This window comes from Lissotriton vulgaris, chromosome 8, assembly GCF_964263255.1.
Source record: "Lissotriton vulgaris chromosome 8, aLisVul1.2, whole genome shotgun sequence".
Taxonomy (NCBI): domain Eukaryota; kingdom Metazoa; phylum Chordata; class Amphibia; order Caudata; family Salamandridae; genus Lissotriton; species Lissotriton vulgaris.
Window position 1 is genome coordinate 1569953959 of NC_141696.1, and position 18089 is coordinate 1569972047.

Consider the following 18089-nt stretch of genomic DNA (forward strand, 5'->3'; position numbering starts at 1 on the left):
TCCTATGGGTAAATTCTGTATAAAAGGAGCGATCCACAGAACCAATTGGAAGCAGTCTCCCCAAGTTGCACGTGTTGTACTTGTCGTGACTTCTGTGTTCCCTGCAGTAAATAAACCTTGAATCTTTGACGCTGAAGGAAGTGTCCCGTGTCTCTGTCATTCGTACGCCGGAACAGGTAACCCACGAAGGTTTCAGGTGTTGTCCCCTGGCACCGCTGGGTCTTAAAGAACCCAGTCCTTCACTATGGGTGCTCCTAGAAGACAATTTCTATGAACTGGAATCTAGAGAATGCTAAAGTGATTCCGCTATTTTACTGACCTCTGCTGGTCATTTCTATCAAGAAACTGGGAGAGGTGTGGCACCGCGGCCAGGGCGACGGACGCTGGAATCTGGGGATTACGGGTCGATCCCCGGCGCCGGCTGCAGATTAGCCCAGCACCGTGTGACTCTGGGCAATAGTTTGCTTAATCTTGCCAACGGCCTCCAGCGCCTGGAGACCCTTAAGGGGGATTGTTCGCGCTTTATAAATGTAGATTAGATTATAAGAAAGTTAAATAGAGGCAGTTATCAGAAAAATAAATAAATAAAAGTCCATCAGCAGAAAGCAATTCTGGTATTTTACTGACCTCTACTGGTCATTTTCTATCAAGATAGTTAAATAGAGGCAGTTAAACAGAACAAAAAAGTCCCTATGCGGAAGCAGACCAGTCCTAGGGCTGATCTCCAGAGCCCTCAAGGTACATACACATATAAGTATATACTAAAGTATATACAAGAGGTCTCGAATGCTCAACTTAAAAACTGCTGGAATGAAATGCACTTATCAATTTGGCTGCTGTTCCGCGTTTTGTGTGGCAAGACATTGCATTCTGGGTGATGTAGTGCTGGTTTGCTTCTTTTACAGAGACACACCTGACAGCAGCACAGGTCTAAAGTTCCCCTGGTCCAAGCACATAGAGCGCATCCAGGCCAGGATTTTTGGGGTGCATTCTGGGGCTTGTAGTCCTGGTTTTAGAATGTGAAACAGGACTACAACTTCGAGAATGCAAGTATAAAACCCTGGGCTGGATGCGCTGGTTACACATAGAAATGGGCCGCTGGGGAGGTCGGCGCCTTGAGTCCTGGGCCTTTAGGAGTGAAGGGCCGGGGCTTGAAGCAATGTGATGTCTGGGGGGCCGCCCCGAGCTGTGTCAACACTCTCACTGCGGGGGCCGCACCCTCTGGCTGATGGGAGCCTCGTTAGCCCTCGCTCTGGTCCTGGCGTCCGTCTCAGCCCAGCGCCCACACGCCGGGCGTCGGGGCGCTATAGTCACCTGGCTGGGTTTGCCTCGCCTCATGTTTACAGCGGATGAGCCAGAGCGGGGGAGGAGGGGGCATCGCAGAGCCGGGCCCCGGGCACACACAGGCCAGGGTCACCGACCCCTCCCGCTTGCCAAGCGGCCCAGGGACAGGCCAACCTCCGTCAATCATTGACCCCGTGGGGTGTGACCGAGGGGCTTGTTTACTGCTCATTGTGGAAGCAGGGGATCTGGAAACATGGCGGCCAGGCGGCTCACGGGGGGCGTCCAGGGGGCTGCGGTCTTTTTCCTTCTCATCTTGGCTTGTACAGGTAAGAAACACCTGGCTGGGATACGTGTGTTTCTGAACGCGGCCCTGCTGCATACAGTTCTCCCCACGCACGCACCGTGTGTGTCTGAAGGGAGGCCCTGCGCAGGGCGCACCACGCGCACCATGGTTGTGTCTGAAGGCAGGCCCTTTATTTATTTATTTATTTATTTATGCATTTTTATATAGCGCGGACTTTACCCGAAGGTGTCAGAGCGCTTCACATAAGGAACAGAAATGAAACATAATGAGAAACATTACAAAAGAGCAGATTACAAGAACATACGTTACTTACATAAGGTAATAGTGACAATTGTGAGCAAACAAAATACATGAGGTAGTAAAAATTGTGAGCAGTCAAAAATACATGAGGTAGTAAAAAGTGCACAGGAGGAAAAAGTGACAAGTGTGCAGTTACAAGAGAAGACAAAGTATCATTTGGGGTATAATACTGCAAAAGGTGCTAGACACTCCGGCACAAGAACAAGTGTTATGTAGGCAGAGGTGGCACTTGTGCAAGTATCAAAGGTAAAAACATGTGAGAGGTAGCAACCGTGTGTTACAAGGGAAAAGTGGTGTGTGCATGTTACAAAAGGGCACAAAACACAGGTACATGGAAAATACTCCAAAGAGGCAGACACTCCAACCCCAGGGATACACTGGGAAGGCACTTCCATGGTCGTGGAAATTATCAGTAGTGGGAAGCCTTCCTCCAAATAACAAGAGGACGTGAATTACTTTTGGAGGTGTCTCTGGAGGAGGAGAACTTTGAGGTCCCTTTTGAAGGCCTGGGAGGAGGCGGTGGTCCGGAGCTGAGGCGGAAGGGAGTTCCAGATTCTCACTGCGTTGCCTGAAAAGGATTGGGCCATTGTTCTCTCCTTCTTGAAAGTGGGAGGTTCAAGTAGTAGATTCTCCGCATTGCGTGAAGGTCTAGAGCCTCCAGAGAGTTTCAGTTTATTCGCCAGGTAGCGAGGAGAGGAGGAGTGCAAGGCTTTGTGGGTGATACAAGCGGTCTTGTAGATAGCTCTAGCCTCGAAGGGAAGCCAGCGGAGGGTGGATAACATTGGTGTGATGTGATCGCTTCTTTCGGCCCCATAAATGAAGCGAGCTGCAGAATGGAAAACAGACTTAAGTGGGGACAGGTGAGATTTGGGGAGGCCAGTAAGAAGAGAATTGCAGTAGTCAAGTCTGGAGAGGACCAGCTATTGCACCAGGGTGATGAGGTCCTGCTCCGGGAAGAAGCGTCGGATTCCCCAAAGAAGGCGCAGTTGGTAACGAGCAGATTTAGCAATAGAATTGATGTGGGGAGTTAGGTTGAGTTTTTTGTCTAGAATGACTCCAAGGGATTTAGCGCTGTCGACAATGCTGGGTTTATTGTTTAGTAGATTCATCTGATCCATCCATGATTGGACTGGGGGAGGAGAGAGTGAGGAGGAGAAGAGGAGGAATTCAGTTTTGGAGGGATTCAGAATCAGTTGATGAGTTGACATCCAGTTTTGGATGGAGTCCAGAGTAGAGCTTAGGAAGGAGAGATCATGAGTGGAGGCAACCTTGAGGTAGAGTTGAGTATCGTCTGCATAGAGATGATAGTGAATCCCGGATTTGCTTAGGAGGTTTCCCAGTGGTTCTAAGTAGAGATTGAACAATGTGGGTGCAAGTATAGAGCCTTGAGGAACACCCTGACCTACCGCCACAGGAGAAGAAAGACTGTTCGCTATTTTGATCATTTGAGATCTGTCAGAGAGGAAGGATGCAAACCATTTAAGCACAGTGCCCTCCATGCCCATTCTCTGTTGAAGGATATTGAGGAGGGTGTTGAGATTGACAGTGTCAAAGGCTGCGGAAAGGTCAAGGAGAATTAGAAGACAGGACCCCCCCGAATCGAGTATCCTCAGTGCGTCATCAACCACTTGCAGTAGGGCTGTTTCAGTGCTGCAGTTTTGGATGAAGCCGGACTGACAATTGTCAAGAAGATCATTGTCCTTGATATGACGAGAGAGTTGTTTGGCTACACATCTTTCTGTGATCTTCGCAAGGAAGGGAAGGTTAGTGATTGTGCGGAAGTTGTTGAGGTCCTTCGCATCAGCAGTGGGCTTTTTAAGCAGAGGGGTGACCTGCCCAGTTTTGAAGGAGGCCGGAAGGGAGCCTTGCCAGAGGGAGAGGTTGATCAGAGAGGTCCAATAGGAAAGGGAATGGGTATAGAAGTCCAAGGCAATGGCACTGGGGATAGGGTCAAGAGAATGGTTGGAGGGCTTTGTTTCGCGTATGCACTTGAGAAGGGCATCTTCAGAGATGGGGTCAAAGCTCTGCCAAATGGCTAAGGATTTGCGCTCCTCTGGAGGTGTAGGATGAGCGACCTGATCCACAAGTGATTTCACTTTTTCATCGAAGAAAATAGCGAAGTCCGCTGCTCTCTTAGTAGAATCCTCCACCTCGGAGGATGGGGGAGAGCAGCTCGGAATCTTGATGAGATAGAATAGTTTTTTGGGTCTATTTTTGGCGGAGTCAAGGAGGGTTTTGAAGTGCGCCGCTTTCTCAAGGAAGATATGCTTGTGGTACTTGGATCTTGCTGAGCGAAGCATGGCCACATTGTCGGAGGAGGGCACTTGCCTCCATTGTTTCCCAGGGATCTTAGCTGCTTCCTTTCCTCATAAAGGGATTTGTTGAACCAAGGTGCTGAGGGAGTGGGCCTTATCCTTTTGCTTTTGAGTGGAGCGACATCATTAATTTCAGCTGCAAGCACTGTGAGGCATTGGGAGGTGAGATCGTCAACAGCTATGCTTGGGTCTAGCCTTGGAAGTGATAGCAAAGCTGATTCACAGAGGGGACCGACATCAATATTTTTGGCATCACGGAACCAGGAGATGGCCCTCTTGGGTTGGCCAAGAGTTATCGAGTGTGAAAGTTGAAGAGAGAATGGGATGAGGTGATGGTCAGACCAATCTACATGGATTGGGGTAGAGGTAGAAAGCATGCCTGCTTTAGAAATAACACGGTCCAGGATTGCGCCCTTAGAGTGGGTTGGTTCAATGCAGTGTTGGATAAGATCGTTTGTAGAGAGGAAGGTGGCCAGAGAGTTCGCAGAGGAGTCTTGCAGTACGCCCCAGTGGAGATTAAAGTCACCCACGAAGGTCTGATTGTCACTTTGTGTGTATTGGTCGCTGATGAAGTCAGTGAGATCTTCTATAAACGAAGGGCCACTACGAGGCGGGCGGTAAATGATATGGAATCTGAGCGGTGGACGGTGTTTCAATTGAAGCTCAAGAGAAAGGCATTCAAAGGTGAGGGAGGAATTGATTGGAGAAGCCTTAAGTTGGAGGGCGTTTCTAAAGATGACTGCAACACCTCCCCCCATGTTGTCAGTTCTGTCATTCCTAAATATGGAGTAACCTGTGGGTAATAGGAGATCAAACATAGAGTGAGAGGTATCTTTGAACCAGGTCTCTGTGAGGAAGAGCATGTCAAGTTTGTGAAGGGTGATGGTATCGGAGATTTCAAGTTTGTGTTTTACTGCAGATCTGCAGTTGTGAAGCATACAGCGCAGCTCTGTCAAGACTGTTTTGGTGATGGGGGCACTTGGGCTCTGAAGGGTGATCAGGATATTGTCCTTATGTGGGGGGGCTCGGGAGGGTTTAGGTGGATGCTTTGTTCTGACAGAGGTGATGGTCGGAATAGTGTAGACAGTGGGGTTGCTAGGGTATGCCTGTTGAAGGAGGGTGGCGTTCAAGGGCTTGTGTGAGTTAAAGACGTTAGCAGACGAGAGGTTGGGCTTGGCTGTATTGGGGTGAATGGGCGAGGTGCATCTCATGGGAAGTTGGGAGGGAGTAGAGGTGCATGAATGGGTGGAGATCGTAGAGCATAGAAGTGAAATGGCAGCTGTAAGCTGGGAGATGGAGGTGATCAGAGAGCCTAGCGTATTTTCCAGTGAGAATGAGGCAGAGCACGGAAGGTTGGGTGGCTCGATTGAGACAAGGGGTGGTGGTATTGGTGGTGGAAGGCAGGGAGAGGTGGGGGGACGGGATGTAAGTTGGGGAGAGGTGGGGGGACAGGAGGTAAGTTGGGGTGAGGGGTTCACAGGAGGAGCAAGTGAATTGGGCGTTAAGGGAGAGTTGTCATTGTTGGTGTTGCAGGAGGGAGAGGAGTTAAGGACAAATTTAGAGGGAGAAAGGTGTGGAACACGGCGGTAGGGAAGTAGGAGGGGAGAAGCCTGAGTGGCGTCATGGGAATGTAGGAGGTTTGGGAGGAAGCGAGGTGCAGTGGTTGTGGAGGTCCTGTCAGTTAGGAGAGGTGGAAGTGAGGGAACGGTCATCTGGCAGAGTGAGGGGGGTTGAGAGAGAGGGAAGTTGTGGAAGGGAAGTGGTCCTGCTGGGCCCGAGGGTTGGAGATGGGATGGGTTACTAGGAGGGGAAAGGGGGTAGTGCAGCAGTACTGGAGGAGTAGGAGGGAGGAGAGAGATGCAGTGGGAATGTGGCGAAAACGGGATGAATGGCGAGGGGATGAAGGGGTGGAGAGGAGGGATGGAAGGAGGGATAAGGGGAGCGTAGGGAACGTTAATCGGGGGAGAGGGTTGGAGGAGAGGTGGACTAAGAAGGGGGGTGAAAGGGAGAAGTATGGGGGAGGAGAAGAGATTTGAGTATCGCGATAGTACAGATGGGACGAGGAGTGTATTAGCTAGTGGTAAGGCTGAGGTAATGTGGGAGGGGACAAACTGTGAGGGGGGAGGAATAGGAGATGAGGTAAGTTGGGGCGGGGAGGGAAGAGGGCCGACCTGTGCTTCTCGAGAGTGCAGCCAATTGGAGTGGGGTGGGGTCGGCGGGGGAGAAAGGGAGTAATGGGTGGAGCTGGAAGGAGAGACAGGGGGAAATCCGGTTGCAGAGGAGGGGAGTAAGGAGGGGAAGAGTTGGTCAAAAAGCGAGAGGCAGGTGTCTTTGCCTTGGATCATGACAGTACCGTTATTATAGAGTGAGATAGTGAGGTAGCCATTGAAGCACTGAGAGGGGGAGATTTTTAGTTGTTTCCCATAAGGGATAGAGGAGGAGGAGGTAACGTTGAGGGAATTGTAAAAACTGTTGGACCAAGAGGGGGTGTCTCGAGTGAAGAAAATGAAATCGTTTTTGAGCCTCCCAAGACGACCATTGTAAAATTGATCAACAAAAAAGGAGTCCGGGAAACGTTCAATAGTGTTATGCTTCAGTCGTTTTATTGTAGCCTTAGACTGATCGGGAGGATAAATGATTTTGTAGCAATTGGCTCCAGACTTAACTCGAGAGGTGGCCATGTTGGGAGGATGAGGCGAGGAAGGGTGGTGGAGGGATGAGAGGGGTGTTATTGGGAAAGCGGTGGTCAGGAGAAATAAAAGGGCAGAAAGGGGGCGCATAATCCAGGCGTTTATGGTGAGATAACCGAATTAATGTGCCGTCAGGGAAGTGAGGTGGGAATTTGTTGGGCCCTTCATCTAGGAGTATGAGGTGCCACCTGGCACTAGATAAAAGTTACAGGGGAAATATTTGCAAATAGCAGGGACCCATTACAGAGCAGATACAGACAAAGTAGGACAGAATAGAAATGACCACCCAGTGACCATTAGAGAGCACTGAACTTAGTGCCAGCCTGCTAATAGACCTAAATTCGGTACCAGCCGCCATGTATGCCCAAGTTCTCACCAGACTACTATATGACCTTAAGCTCCTGTGAGACACTAACGTTAGGGCAAAGAGCATAGGGTGGATCACAAGTTGATTAACAATGTCTAGAGAATGCACAGCAACCTCGTCATCTTCAGACCACCTCTGATGCCGCAGGAGTCATGACTCAATTTGAACCACATGCACCGTGTGTGTGTCTGAAGGCAGGCCCTGCGCAGGGCGCACCACACGCACCATGTGTGTGTCTGAAGGGAGGCCCTGCGCAGGGCGCACCACGCGCACCATGTGTGTGTCTGAAGGCAGGCCCTGCGCACCACACGCACCGTGTGTGTCTGAAGGGAGGCCCTGCGCAGGGCGCACCACACGCACCGTGTGTGTCTGAAGGCAGGCCCTGCGCAGGGCGCACCACATGCACCGTGTGTGTGTCTGAAGGCAGGCCCTGCGCAGGGCGCACCACACTCACCATGTGTGTGTCTGAAGGCAGGCCCTGCGCACCACACACACGCACCGCCCCGCACTGCAAAGTTTCTTTTCCCTGGCTCCAATACATAGACTCCTTTCCGTAATGTTTCGGTAGTTTTTTTTTTTAAATACACAATTTTGCATGATTCTTTCAAACTTTTCTCAGCATATCTGTGGCTGACAAATCACAAAATATCAAACTTTTCTTTCAGTGCTTACTGATTTTTACTTAATTTATGTGCACCTTTTGCTGTAAAATGGAGCATTTTTTGTGCAGTATTTTCAGAAGAGAAGAACCCCCCCCCCTAGCAGAAATCAGTTTCACTCACTTTGCTTGCTCATCAATTCCTGTCCATGCAGGTTGCTATGCCTCGCCAGTTTTAAAGTTCACCAGCCGCCACTGCCGCTCCAGGAGACCCATTTAGAGAGGCACAAATGCCCCTTTCTAGCTCAGATTGGCCTCTCGCAATTGTTCCATGCAGGCTTTGCTGGGGGCACCTCGATAATCATAAATGGGAATGGACACTTGTATCTACCATAACCATTGGTTATGTGTTGACAACCCTCATAGACGCTAAGATGTTAAGTGTGCGGTTTATCTTTTATCCGCCCCTTCACTTGCGTCATGGCATATTCATCGGGTTGACAAACGACGTGCTATATGCCAGCCTCACCCGAGGCAACCTCTGGAAAGGGTAGAAGTGTCCAGAGAAAATGAGAGTTGGAGTGCAGTGCCACCAAGCAAAAAAAGTTTTTGCGAAAAATTTAAAAACAGTGTAGCACCAAAAAAAACCAAATTTATTATAAAGAAGATGCACACTGCAAATTAAAAGGAAAAATAGTGGTATATTAGGTAATCGAGTTACATGATTACCATATAACTATTAATAGGTCGACATGTTTCAGCTCTATTTGGCCCAGCGGGTCTGTAGAGCTTTCGTCAGGACAAAACAAACAGACAAGAAAGAATACTCACACTATTTGTGTAATGTTCAAATGGAAGTGTGAGAATTTCACACTCAGATTCCTATATGAAGGAAACAAAATTAAACAATGTATCATGGCATATAGCATGAGTAAGAAGGTTCTTTTGTATAGACCAAAACACATATGAGACAGCAACTAACCAGTCTCAATTTATACTATTGTCAGCACCACTCTATAGGTACTGCAATTCGCAAGAGCAGGGAAAATAGAGAGCAAAAGAGCGGACAAATTCACTGGGACTGAAGATGGAGTCTGACTATATCATGTATAGTATGGAGATTATTGCATATGTTGCATATAGAAGCAACGTTTGGGAAGGAATACTGGGGTAATATGTCATAGTTACAGCGTTCACATCGAGGTATTACTAATCATAGTGCATGATAGCGCTGTTCATAGGCGGGAGTATTACTAGAAAAAACAATTTGTGGGTTCGCGTGCAGAGAACAAATAGAAAACAAACAGCACAGTGTAAAAACACCAAGAGCGGAACAGCGCTGTTTTCAGTTTGGGGCATTTAGTTGATTAAACAGCGTGTGGGTTGCTGCGCAAATAACAGTGAGCGCGAGTAAATACTAAGCGCATATAGAGTTACGCGTTGCAACAAAACCCGGGATTCTTATTAGAACGCTATTACACGGCGTAATGCCGAACATGTACATGTAAAAATACCTTCTACTGCAGGAAATCAATCCACATCAGGGGGGCCCAAGAGTCGCCACACACAAGGCGTTTGCTATAGTAATGAAAGCAAATACGTGGCATGAACAGTTTTTGGACGGAGACGCTGTCACTTACTGTGTTTGAAGAGACTACCAAACGCCATTCTTACCCTCGTGTTAGTCGCAATTCCTGCTTGTGCTGACTCTGCCCCTGGAAAATGGGAGGGCACTTCCTTGTCTGTATTTAAGGAAATTGAAAGCAACGAGAGACTATGGTGTTTAATGGCTGTTAAAGGGATAGTGCAACTATTTGGAGAGTCTAGGTAAATGCTATGACGGGAACCAGTGATTATAATACTGATTAACCAGGCATACCTTGATATATGTAAATTAAGAGAGAAGTGTGTACACAGGGAGCTTGACGCTGCACAGACGGTATCAGTTTGTTTTAAAAAAACTGTTGTATTAAACATCTGAGGCAATGTTGCGAGTAATTTTGGACAAATGGTATTTTGAAAGAACATCAATAATCTAAAAGCAGATTTAAGCGTGACTGAAGTACTAAGGCCGAGTAGTGGATTTGGGATAGTACTATAACTGAGAGCCAGGGAAATTAATAGAACTGGTGCCATGGAATGTTATCGTTCATCCCCAGTATATGGGTTCTCAAACGATTGACCCATCGCTGTTCCCTTTCAAACAGTATACGTTCTGCATCGTTGTTCTTGTCTTGGAGCATTTCCAAGATTGTGTTTATCAAAAAGAGGGAAGAGGAATGATTGTCCTATCAGTTCCCCAGAACATACATAGGTTAATCAAAATGCAAATGCTGGAAGACCTTTTATTTCTTGCAGAATGGCCCCATCAAACTCCTCGCCATTTTATTCTTGAGTGCTGTCGACTAGCATTGAAGGAAAATTATTTTGAATACAATGGCCAACTCTTTTTGCAGTGCCATGGTACTTCCATGGGCAGTGCATTCGCTCCTTCTGTAGCACGTTTGTATGTGAGTCAGTTTGAACAGAAATGTGTCCTTCACAATGACAATCCCTGCGTTCCCAGTATATTATACTGGAAACGTTACATCGACGACATCCTGTTAATCTGGGACACTAAGAACTGCCTAGCCACATTCATGGAATGGCTTAATGGCAGAGACCGATGGCTTAGGTTCACCTACAACTCCAACAAGGAAAGCATAGACTTTCTAGACCTGACCATCTTCTCTGAGAATAGTAAATTAGAGACTAAGACCTATACAAAGCCTACGGCTAAGAACAGCCTACTATCATACTTCAGCTTCCACCCTCAACCGCTCAGAGACAATCTCCCTTACAGCCAATTTCTTCGACACAAACGAAATTGCAGCAAAGAAAGTGATTACAAGCAACAGGCTACACTTTTGAGCAAAAAATTACGAGCACGAAATTACACTCCACAGACAATCGCAAAGTGCAAAAAAAGAGCAAAAAACCAACCTAGGGAATGTCTACTACAAAGTCACCAAAAGGAACCAGTCAAAGATCTTGTCACATGTGTAACTACTTTCTGCCCAGCCATGTATCAGGTACAGAAACTTATAAGAAAACATTGGCAAATAATTACCTCAGGGACCTATGACTGGCCAAAACCCAGATTCGCTAACCGAAGGACTAAAAACCTCAGAGATGTGTTAGTTCACACTCGCCCGAGAAAAAGACCAACAACGACCACCACTAGAAACATCAATATGACCCCAGTAACTGGTCGTTTCCCGTGTGGCACTTGTGGAGTGTGTAAATTCACAAACCCTACAAAAACCCTACAACTCACTGACAGTTTGAAATGGACACAAAGACAGCACACTAACTGCAACTCCACCCATGTGGTGTACCTTATAACCTGTCCTTGTCAACAACAATACGTAGTGATGACCTGCCGCAAAGTTAAGATCCGTATAGGAGAACACAGGAGCAATATACGACTTAAGAAAAGTACCACCAAACTCTGCACACATTTTGTGGAAGCTGGCCATTCATGTGATGACCTCAGATGGACAATCTTGGAAATGCTCCAAGACAAGAACAACGATGCAGAACGTATACTGTTTGAAAGGGAACAGCGATGGGTCAATTGTTTGAGAACCCATATACTGGGGATGAACGATAACATTCCATGGCACCAGTTCTATTAATTTCCCTGGCTCTCAGTTATAGTACTATCCCAAATCCACTACTCGGCCTTAGTACTTCAGTCACGCTTAAATCTGCTTTTAGATTATTGATGTTCTTTCAAAATACCATTTGTCCAAAATTACTCGCAACATTGCCTCAGATGTTTAATACAACTGTTTTTTTAAAACAAACTGATACCGTCTGTGCAGCGTCAAGCTCCCTGTGTACACACTTCTCTCTTAATTTACATATATCAAGGTATGCCTGGTTAATCAGTATTATAATCACTGGTTCCCGTCATAGCATTTGCCTAGACTCTCCAAATAGTTGCACTATCCCTTTAACAGCCATTAAACACCATAGTCTCTCGTTGCTTTCAATTTCCTTAAATACAGACAAGGAAGTGCCCTCCCATTTTCCAGGGGCAGAGTCAGCACAAGCAGGAATTGCGACTAACACGAGGGTAAGAATGGCGTTTGGTAGTCTCTTCAAACACAGTAAGTGACAGCGTCTCCGTCCAAAAACTGTTCATGCCACGTATTTGCTTTCATTACTATAGCAAACGCCTTGTGTGTGGCGACTCTTGGGCCCCCCTGATGTGGATTGATTTCCTGCAATAGAAGGTATTTTTACATGTACATGTTCGGCATTACGCCGTGTAATAGCGTTCTAATAAGAATCCCGGGTTTTGTTGCAACGCGTAACTCTATATGCGCTTAGTATTTACTCGCGCTCACTGTTATTTGCGCAGCAACCCACACGCTGTTTAATCAACTAAATGCCCCAAACTGAAAACAGCGCTGTTCCGCTCTTGGTGTTTTTACACTGTGCTGTTTGTTTTCTATTTGTTCTCTGCACGCGAACCCACGAATTGTTTTTTCTAGTAATACTCTCGCCTATGAACAGCGCTATCATGCACTATGATTAGTAATACCTCGATGTGAACGCTGTAACTATGACATATTACCCCAGTATTCCTTCCCAAACGTTGCTTCTATATGCAACATATGCAATAATCTCCATACTATACATGATATAGTCAGACTCCATCTTCAGTCCCAGTGAATTTGTCCGCTCTTTTGCTCTCTATTTTCCCTGCTCTTGCGAATTGCAGTACCTATAGAGTGGTGCTGACAATAGTATAAATTGAGACTGGTTAGTTGCTGTCTCATATGTGTTTTGGTCTATACAATAAGACCTTCTTACTCATGCTATATGCCATGATACATTGTTTAACTTTGTTTCCTTCATATAGGAATCTGAGTGTGAAATTCTCACACTTCCATTTGAACATTACACAAATAGTGTGAGTATTCTTTCTTGTCTGTTTGTTTTGTCCTGACGAAAGCTCTACAGACCCGATGGGCCAAATAGAGCTGAAACATGTCGACCTATTAATAGTTATATGGTAATCATGTAACTCGATTACCTAATGTACCACTATTTTTCCTTTTAATTTGCAGTGTGCATCTTCTTTATAATAAATTTGTTTTTTTTTGGTGCTACACTGTTTTTAAATTTTTCGCAAAAACATTTTTTGCTTGGTGGCACTGCACTCCAACTCTCATTTTCTCTGGACACTTCTACCCTTTCCAGAGGTTGCCTCGGGTGAGGCTGGCATATAGCACGTCGTTTGTCAACCTGATGAATATGCCATGACGCAAGTGAAGGGGCGGATAAAAGATAAACCGCACACTTAACATCTTAGCGTCTATGAGGGTTGTCAACACATAACCAATGGTTATGGTAGATACAAGTGTCCATTCCCATTTATGATTATCGAGGTACCTATTCAGGGGAACTGAGTGGACGCAAATTCCTCTTCCCTTTCCTGATCAGAATTTGCTGGGGGCACCCCAGGGGTGCCCATGCTAGTTTGAACTTGCGTTGTTTTCACGGTTTTCAGATCTGGTCCAGTCTCAAAGGTTCTGTTGTAGCTGCCACTGGACATCTACAGGGTTTCTCTCTCTCTCTCTCGCTCGCTCGCTCGCTCTCTCTCTCTCCTTGGTCAACGTTTACATCCCGCTCGCCGTCCACAGACCTCTTGCAAAGCATATCTCAACTCCAGACCTGGCTCTTGGACGGAGACTCAGCGCCCAGATGCCCCAAGGGGTGCCAGTGCCAGGTGGGCCAAATTTCAGTTCACCATCTCCCGGACCATCGCCTGGCGCTTCCTCCTTACAGCGGAGGGGGGGGAGAAGTGGGGGGTAGGGGTGTCACCTTCTCCAAAGCACGTGGGGTGATCTCACGACTGGACTCTTTCCTCCTGCCCTCGTCCGAGGTTTCCGGGGTGGGGGATGCCCGCATTTTAGCACAAGGTTTATCAGACCATTCCCGGATGAACCTGTTCTGCAGCAGGGGCCGGGAAACATCCTTTACAGCGCAGTCATAACATCGCAACACCCTTTCCATCGGTTGTCATTACAACGCAGCCATTACATCCCAAGTCATTACAACGCATAGTACCCTTACACTATCCAACACTTACCCTACTGTTGCACTCACTGGAGTTAGAATAGTAATTATTCCCTCTATACCATCCAACACTTACCTTAAATGCGATGTAATGGTATGCGTTGTGGTATAATATGATGTAATGAAATGTGTTGTGAAGGTGGTTTCTAAAAATGCAATGTAATGGCATGCGATGTAAACAAATGCATTGTAGAGGGTGCTCGATGTAAAAACTGTTGTAAAGGCATGCGTTGTAAATGTATGCGTTGTAACATCATACATTCCAGGGGCCGCGCTCACCTGAGCAAACTTGTGGTTTGATGTCTGTCGGTGGCAGACCCTAACTTCACTGGTCTTCTGTACAACGCCATTGAAGACTTCCTCGGGATCAGCACGGGCTCCGTTTCATTTCTCTGGAAATTGTGGGAGGCTCTTAAGGCCACTGAGGGGGTGGATAATTAATTGGCAGAAGAATCAGAAGAGAACTGCTCAGAAAGAAGCCTCCGACCTTCAAGAAGCATCCTCTGGATGGAGTCACAATATCTGGCATGGTAAGCACCTGCCCTCCTTCGAGACACTTTACACACAGGCTGTGCTTCATAAAACCTTATTAGATGCCGCGCACAGCGGATGACTGGCCACCCAGAGTCGCATCCACCAGTGGGCGACAAAGCCGGCACGACTGAATGATTACTGTTTTAACACCTTCCCATCTGTTACGTAGGCTGGAGTTGGAATAGTAATTCATACTATTCCTAGGTTCAGCGCCCTCCAGGGCAAGTCGTTGTAACAAACGCAATGTAAAATACTGTGTTGTGAATGTATGCGTTGTAACATCATACATTCGCATGACCTTGGCCGCCTTTGCTTCAACACGAGGTCGCAAACCACAATCGCCTTTATTCTCAACAAGAGAGGAAACGACATTTCCTGGGAATGACAGCGTCCTGTACATACAGCCAGACCCCACCTCACACCATGCACTGACATCCTTCAGGGCAGCCCCCCCCTCCCCCCCACCCACAGATCCACTATGGACGAGGGGATGCCCCCGGAGGCAGAGCAGGTGAGGCTCTGGCACAGCCACAACAGGGTCAGTCCCGGCCACACATGTTCCAGCTGGGTTCTACAAATCCGAATGGTCCCGCTTGGGGGCACGGCTCCTGGGTGTCTTTCGGGTTGAGCTTGAGGACTGAACACTTCCACCGGACATGCGCGTAGCAGAGGTCGCAGTGCTCTCTACGCGGGGGCAACAACCAACTGCTGCACATCTTGTCCCCTTTCTGTCTTCTAAATACCAAGCTGAAGATATGGGCCAAGGTTCCGGTGAACCACTGACCGAGAGTGGTGTCACCACTGGTCCATCCAGACCAACCGGGCTTGATGCCCAAACGTGCCACAAGACACAATATTAGATGCGTTGGGAACCCTTGTCCCTGCCCGGCCGTCATGCAGCGCCACCAATGGTACTAGTCAAGTCTCACAAGGTCTTCAGCTTGGTGGGGTGGCAATGCTACACTAAATACATCCAACAAGGGTGCCCTCTGTCACCTTTGCTCTTCGCCCTAGCCATTGAACCTCTGGTGGAGTGATTGAGGATTGATGCCAGGTGGAGGGATTCGCCTGGGAGCCGGGAGTGGTGGACAGAGTGACTCTGTACGTGGATAACGTCTTCATCTTTGTAGATAAACTGCAGTGGTCAAGGAAACAAGTTCTCCAATTCGTACAGATATGTGGGAATTTCCCCGGTCATCAAATCAATACTGCAGTATCATCCCTACATGCAATCAGGTCCTGTCCCTCTGACGTGGCTTGAGCTGGCGACATTCAGGGCCTTCAAGAGGTTCCAATACTTGGGCGTGTATCTGTCCGAGGACAGACAGCAGGCTGGGACCTAAAACTACAGCCACAGCTAGACTGATCGATACAAGATTGTGGGTTCTTGTCTGCTCTTCCCCTCTCCTTCAAGGGAAAGTCAGAGATGTTTTCAAATAATAGATTGTTACTTTTAGTTCCCCTACCCCACCCCCAAGACTTTCTTCAGCCACCTCAACATGCTTCTAATAAATCATATCCCCCCCACCCCCAAGATCAGCCCCTTCTAAATGCCTTCAATCCACTGTTGAGGGCAGAATGGCTACACCAGGCATCATATCCTATCATATTAAGGGGCCTCCCAACAAGTAACCTTTAATGAATGGTGGTGTGAGGGGGCCAATGACCCAGCTTCTGCCTCCGAGAGGTGGGCAGTGCAGAGGTTGCACGTCTCCAGCATGCTGTATGGACGGTCAACCCCACAGACCATCTTCCCAGCCATGAAGGCCATATTTAGTGTTTGGGGAGCCATGATCAGGACCCAGGGATAGCCTGGGTGCCTAGCGAAAGAGATCCCTCTCCGACCGCAGCCTGGCTCCGGCAGATGTCAGGGCTGCAGGGATTCAGAGGAGGGGAGATGATCGGGATCTCAAAGGTGGGGCATTTGGTGAATGCGATCGCCCTCAAACGTTCCTGAAGTTACAAGAGGAACACACCTCATACCGGGGCTAGTTTTGCCCCTGTCTACAAATCCGACATGCCCTCACACCCTACATTTAAACTTCGATGAGATCCCTGGTCGCAATCCCTTAGAGGCCTAAATGCTTCCTGCGGGTCCAACAGATCACAAACTTTCTCTTCTTTACAAATCACCACTGGTTAACATCCCAGACACCCATCTGCCTGGTACATGGGCTCGGGACTTAGGTCCCCTCAGTAAAGATTGACTGGGGTCTCTGGCATCTCCTAGAAAGGCCGCTATTGTGGCCCAATTTCAAGCCTTAAAGTTGACATACTTACACCGACCTTACTTCTCGGGGGAGTGACTGGAAAATTGGTCACGATGTTGCCTACATCGTAATACACAAAGGGGAGACTTTATGCACACAGTCTGGAGTTGCGAGCACCTGAACTCGTTTTGGGAGTGGACACGACACGTTTGGGACAGGTGCTGGGTTTTAGCCTCCCCAGAAACACACACATTATTACACATCACATAATAGCAGATACAAGAGGGCCCTTCTATGGCTTGGCTTGCTTGAAGGCAAGCAGATATCAACAAAACCTGAAAGGATATCACATGCCCTTCACTGGAGGGCACAGGGGGATCACCATCGAAGCTTTCAACGGACCATTTTTAGGTCAAGCCGAGGCAGCGCGATGCGCTGTCTCTTGGAGACATGCTGCACCTACTCTGTGGACTTTCAGCACGCCCATCGCTTTTCAATTGTTCCTTCGGATACCTTTCTAAATTCCTTGCTTTCCTGTGGTGAATCGTTGCAATTTGTCCTTCCTTTTGGTGTAATGTTCAGACCCATGGAGACTGGTCCTGTTGCAAGTTTCATTTCACTTCTGGACAGTGGAAGGTGGGGTGCATGAAATCCCAGTGCCTTTGAAGGGTGGGTAGGGCTCATGGTAGGGATGAGGGTGCGAGGATCATGCTTGGAAAGAAGGTGCCTGCACATAGAAGGTGAGTGACCGTGAAGGCCGTTGTTCCTTTGAGAATAGGATGAAGAGGAAGAGAAAACATGGGGCTCCCCAAGCAACCCACTTGGTGGGGCCAACTGCAGGAGTGAGAGCATCGCTTCTTCCTTCTGAGCATGGGTGGGTGGCATCTGGCCTTGGATGTGGGTAGCTGGTTGGAGCGCTGCTTTCCTCTGGTCCTCCTTTCTCTGAGTCTTCTGCTCTGATCTGCTGCCCTCTCCTCCGCCTGAAGCCTGTAGTAGTAAGGTACTTCTTGTCACTGAGGGTAGGCGTCCTTGTGGGGCTCTGTCTCTTCTGATCATGGGAACTTCTACACCAGACTAGTAGGGTCACGCAAGCGTTGCTTTATGGCCTGTGGGGCCATCGCTACATGATCGCAGCTGATGATTTGCGACATTGTCACTGGAAACTCAACATTTCTGGAGTATTTACCGGGAGTTCTGTGGCGGTATCGGTACCTCATAGCAGCTGGGGATCAGTCGTTTTGTTGGGTGGCAGTGAGGATCTTCGGGGTGTTGTTAACAGTCAGCTGGTGGTGAAAGCTTGTTACTTGTCGGCAGCAGCAGGAGTGGTGGGTGGGAGGTGTTATCTGCCATCCGTC

General features: G+C 48.0%; 1 protein-coding gene across 1 annotated transcript in view; it reads left to right on the plus strand.

Moving 5' to 3' along the window:
• The first annotated feature begins 1501 nt into the window (after nucleotides 1-1501).
• Nucleotides 1502-18089, plus strand: part of PLA1A (phospholipase A1 member A) — a 152291-nt gene continuing 135703 nt past the window's right edge. The window contains exon 1 of the mRNA XM_086935846.1: nucleotides 1502-1610. Coding sequence (XP_086791972.1) covers nucleotides 1538-1610 — 73 coding nt within the window. The 5' untranslated portion in view covers nucleotides 1502-1537. The remainder of the gene's footprint in view (nucleotides 1611-18089) is intronic.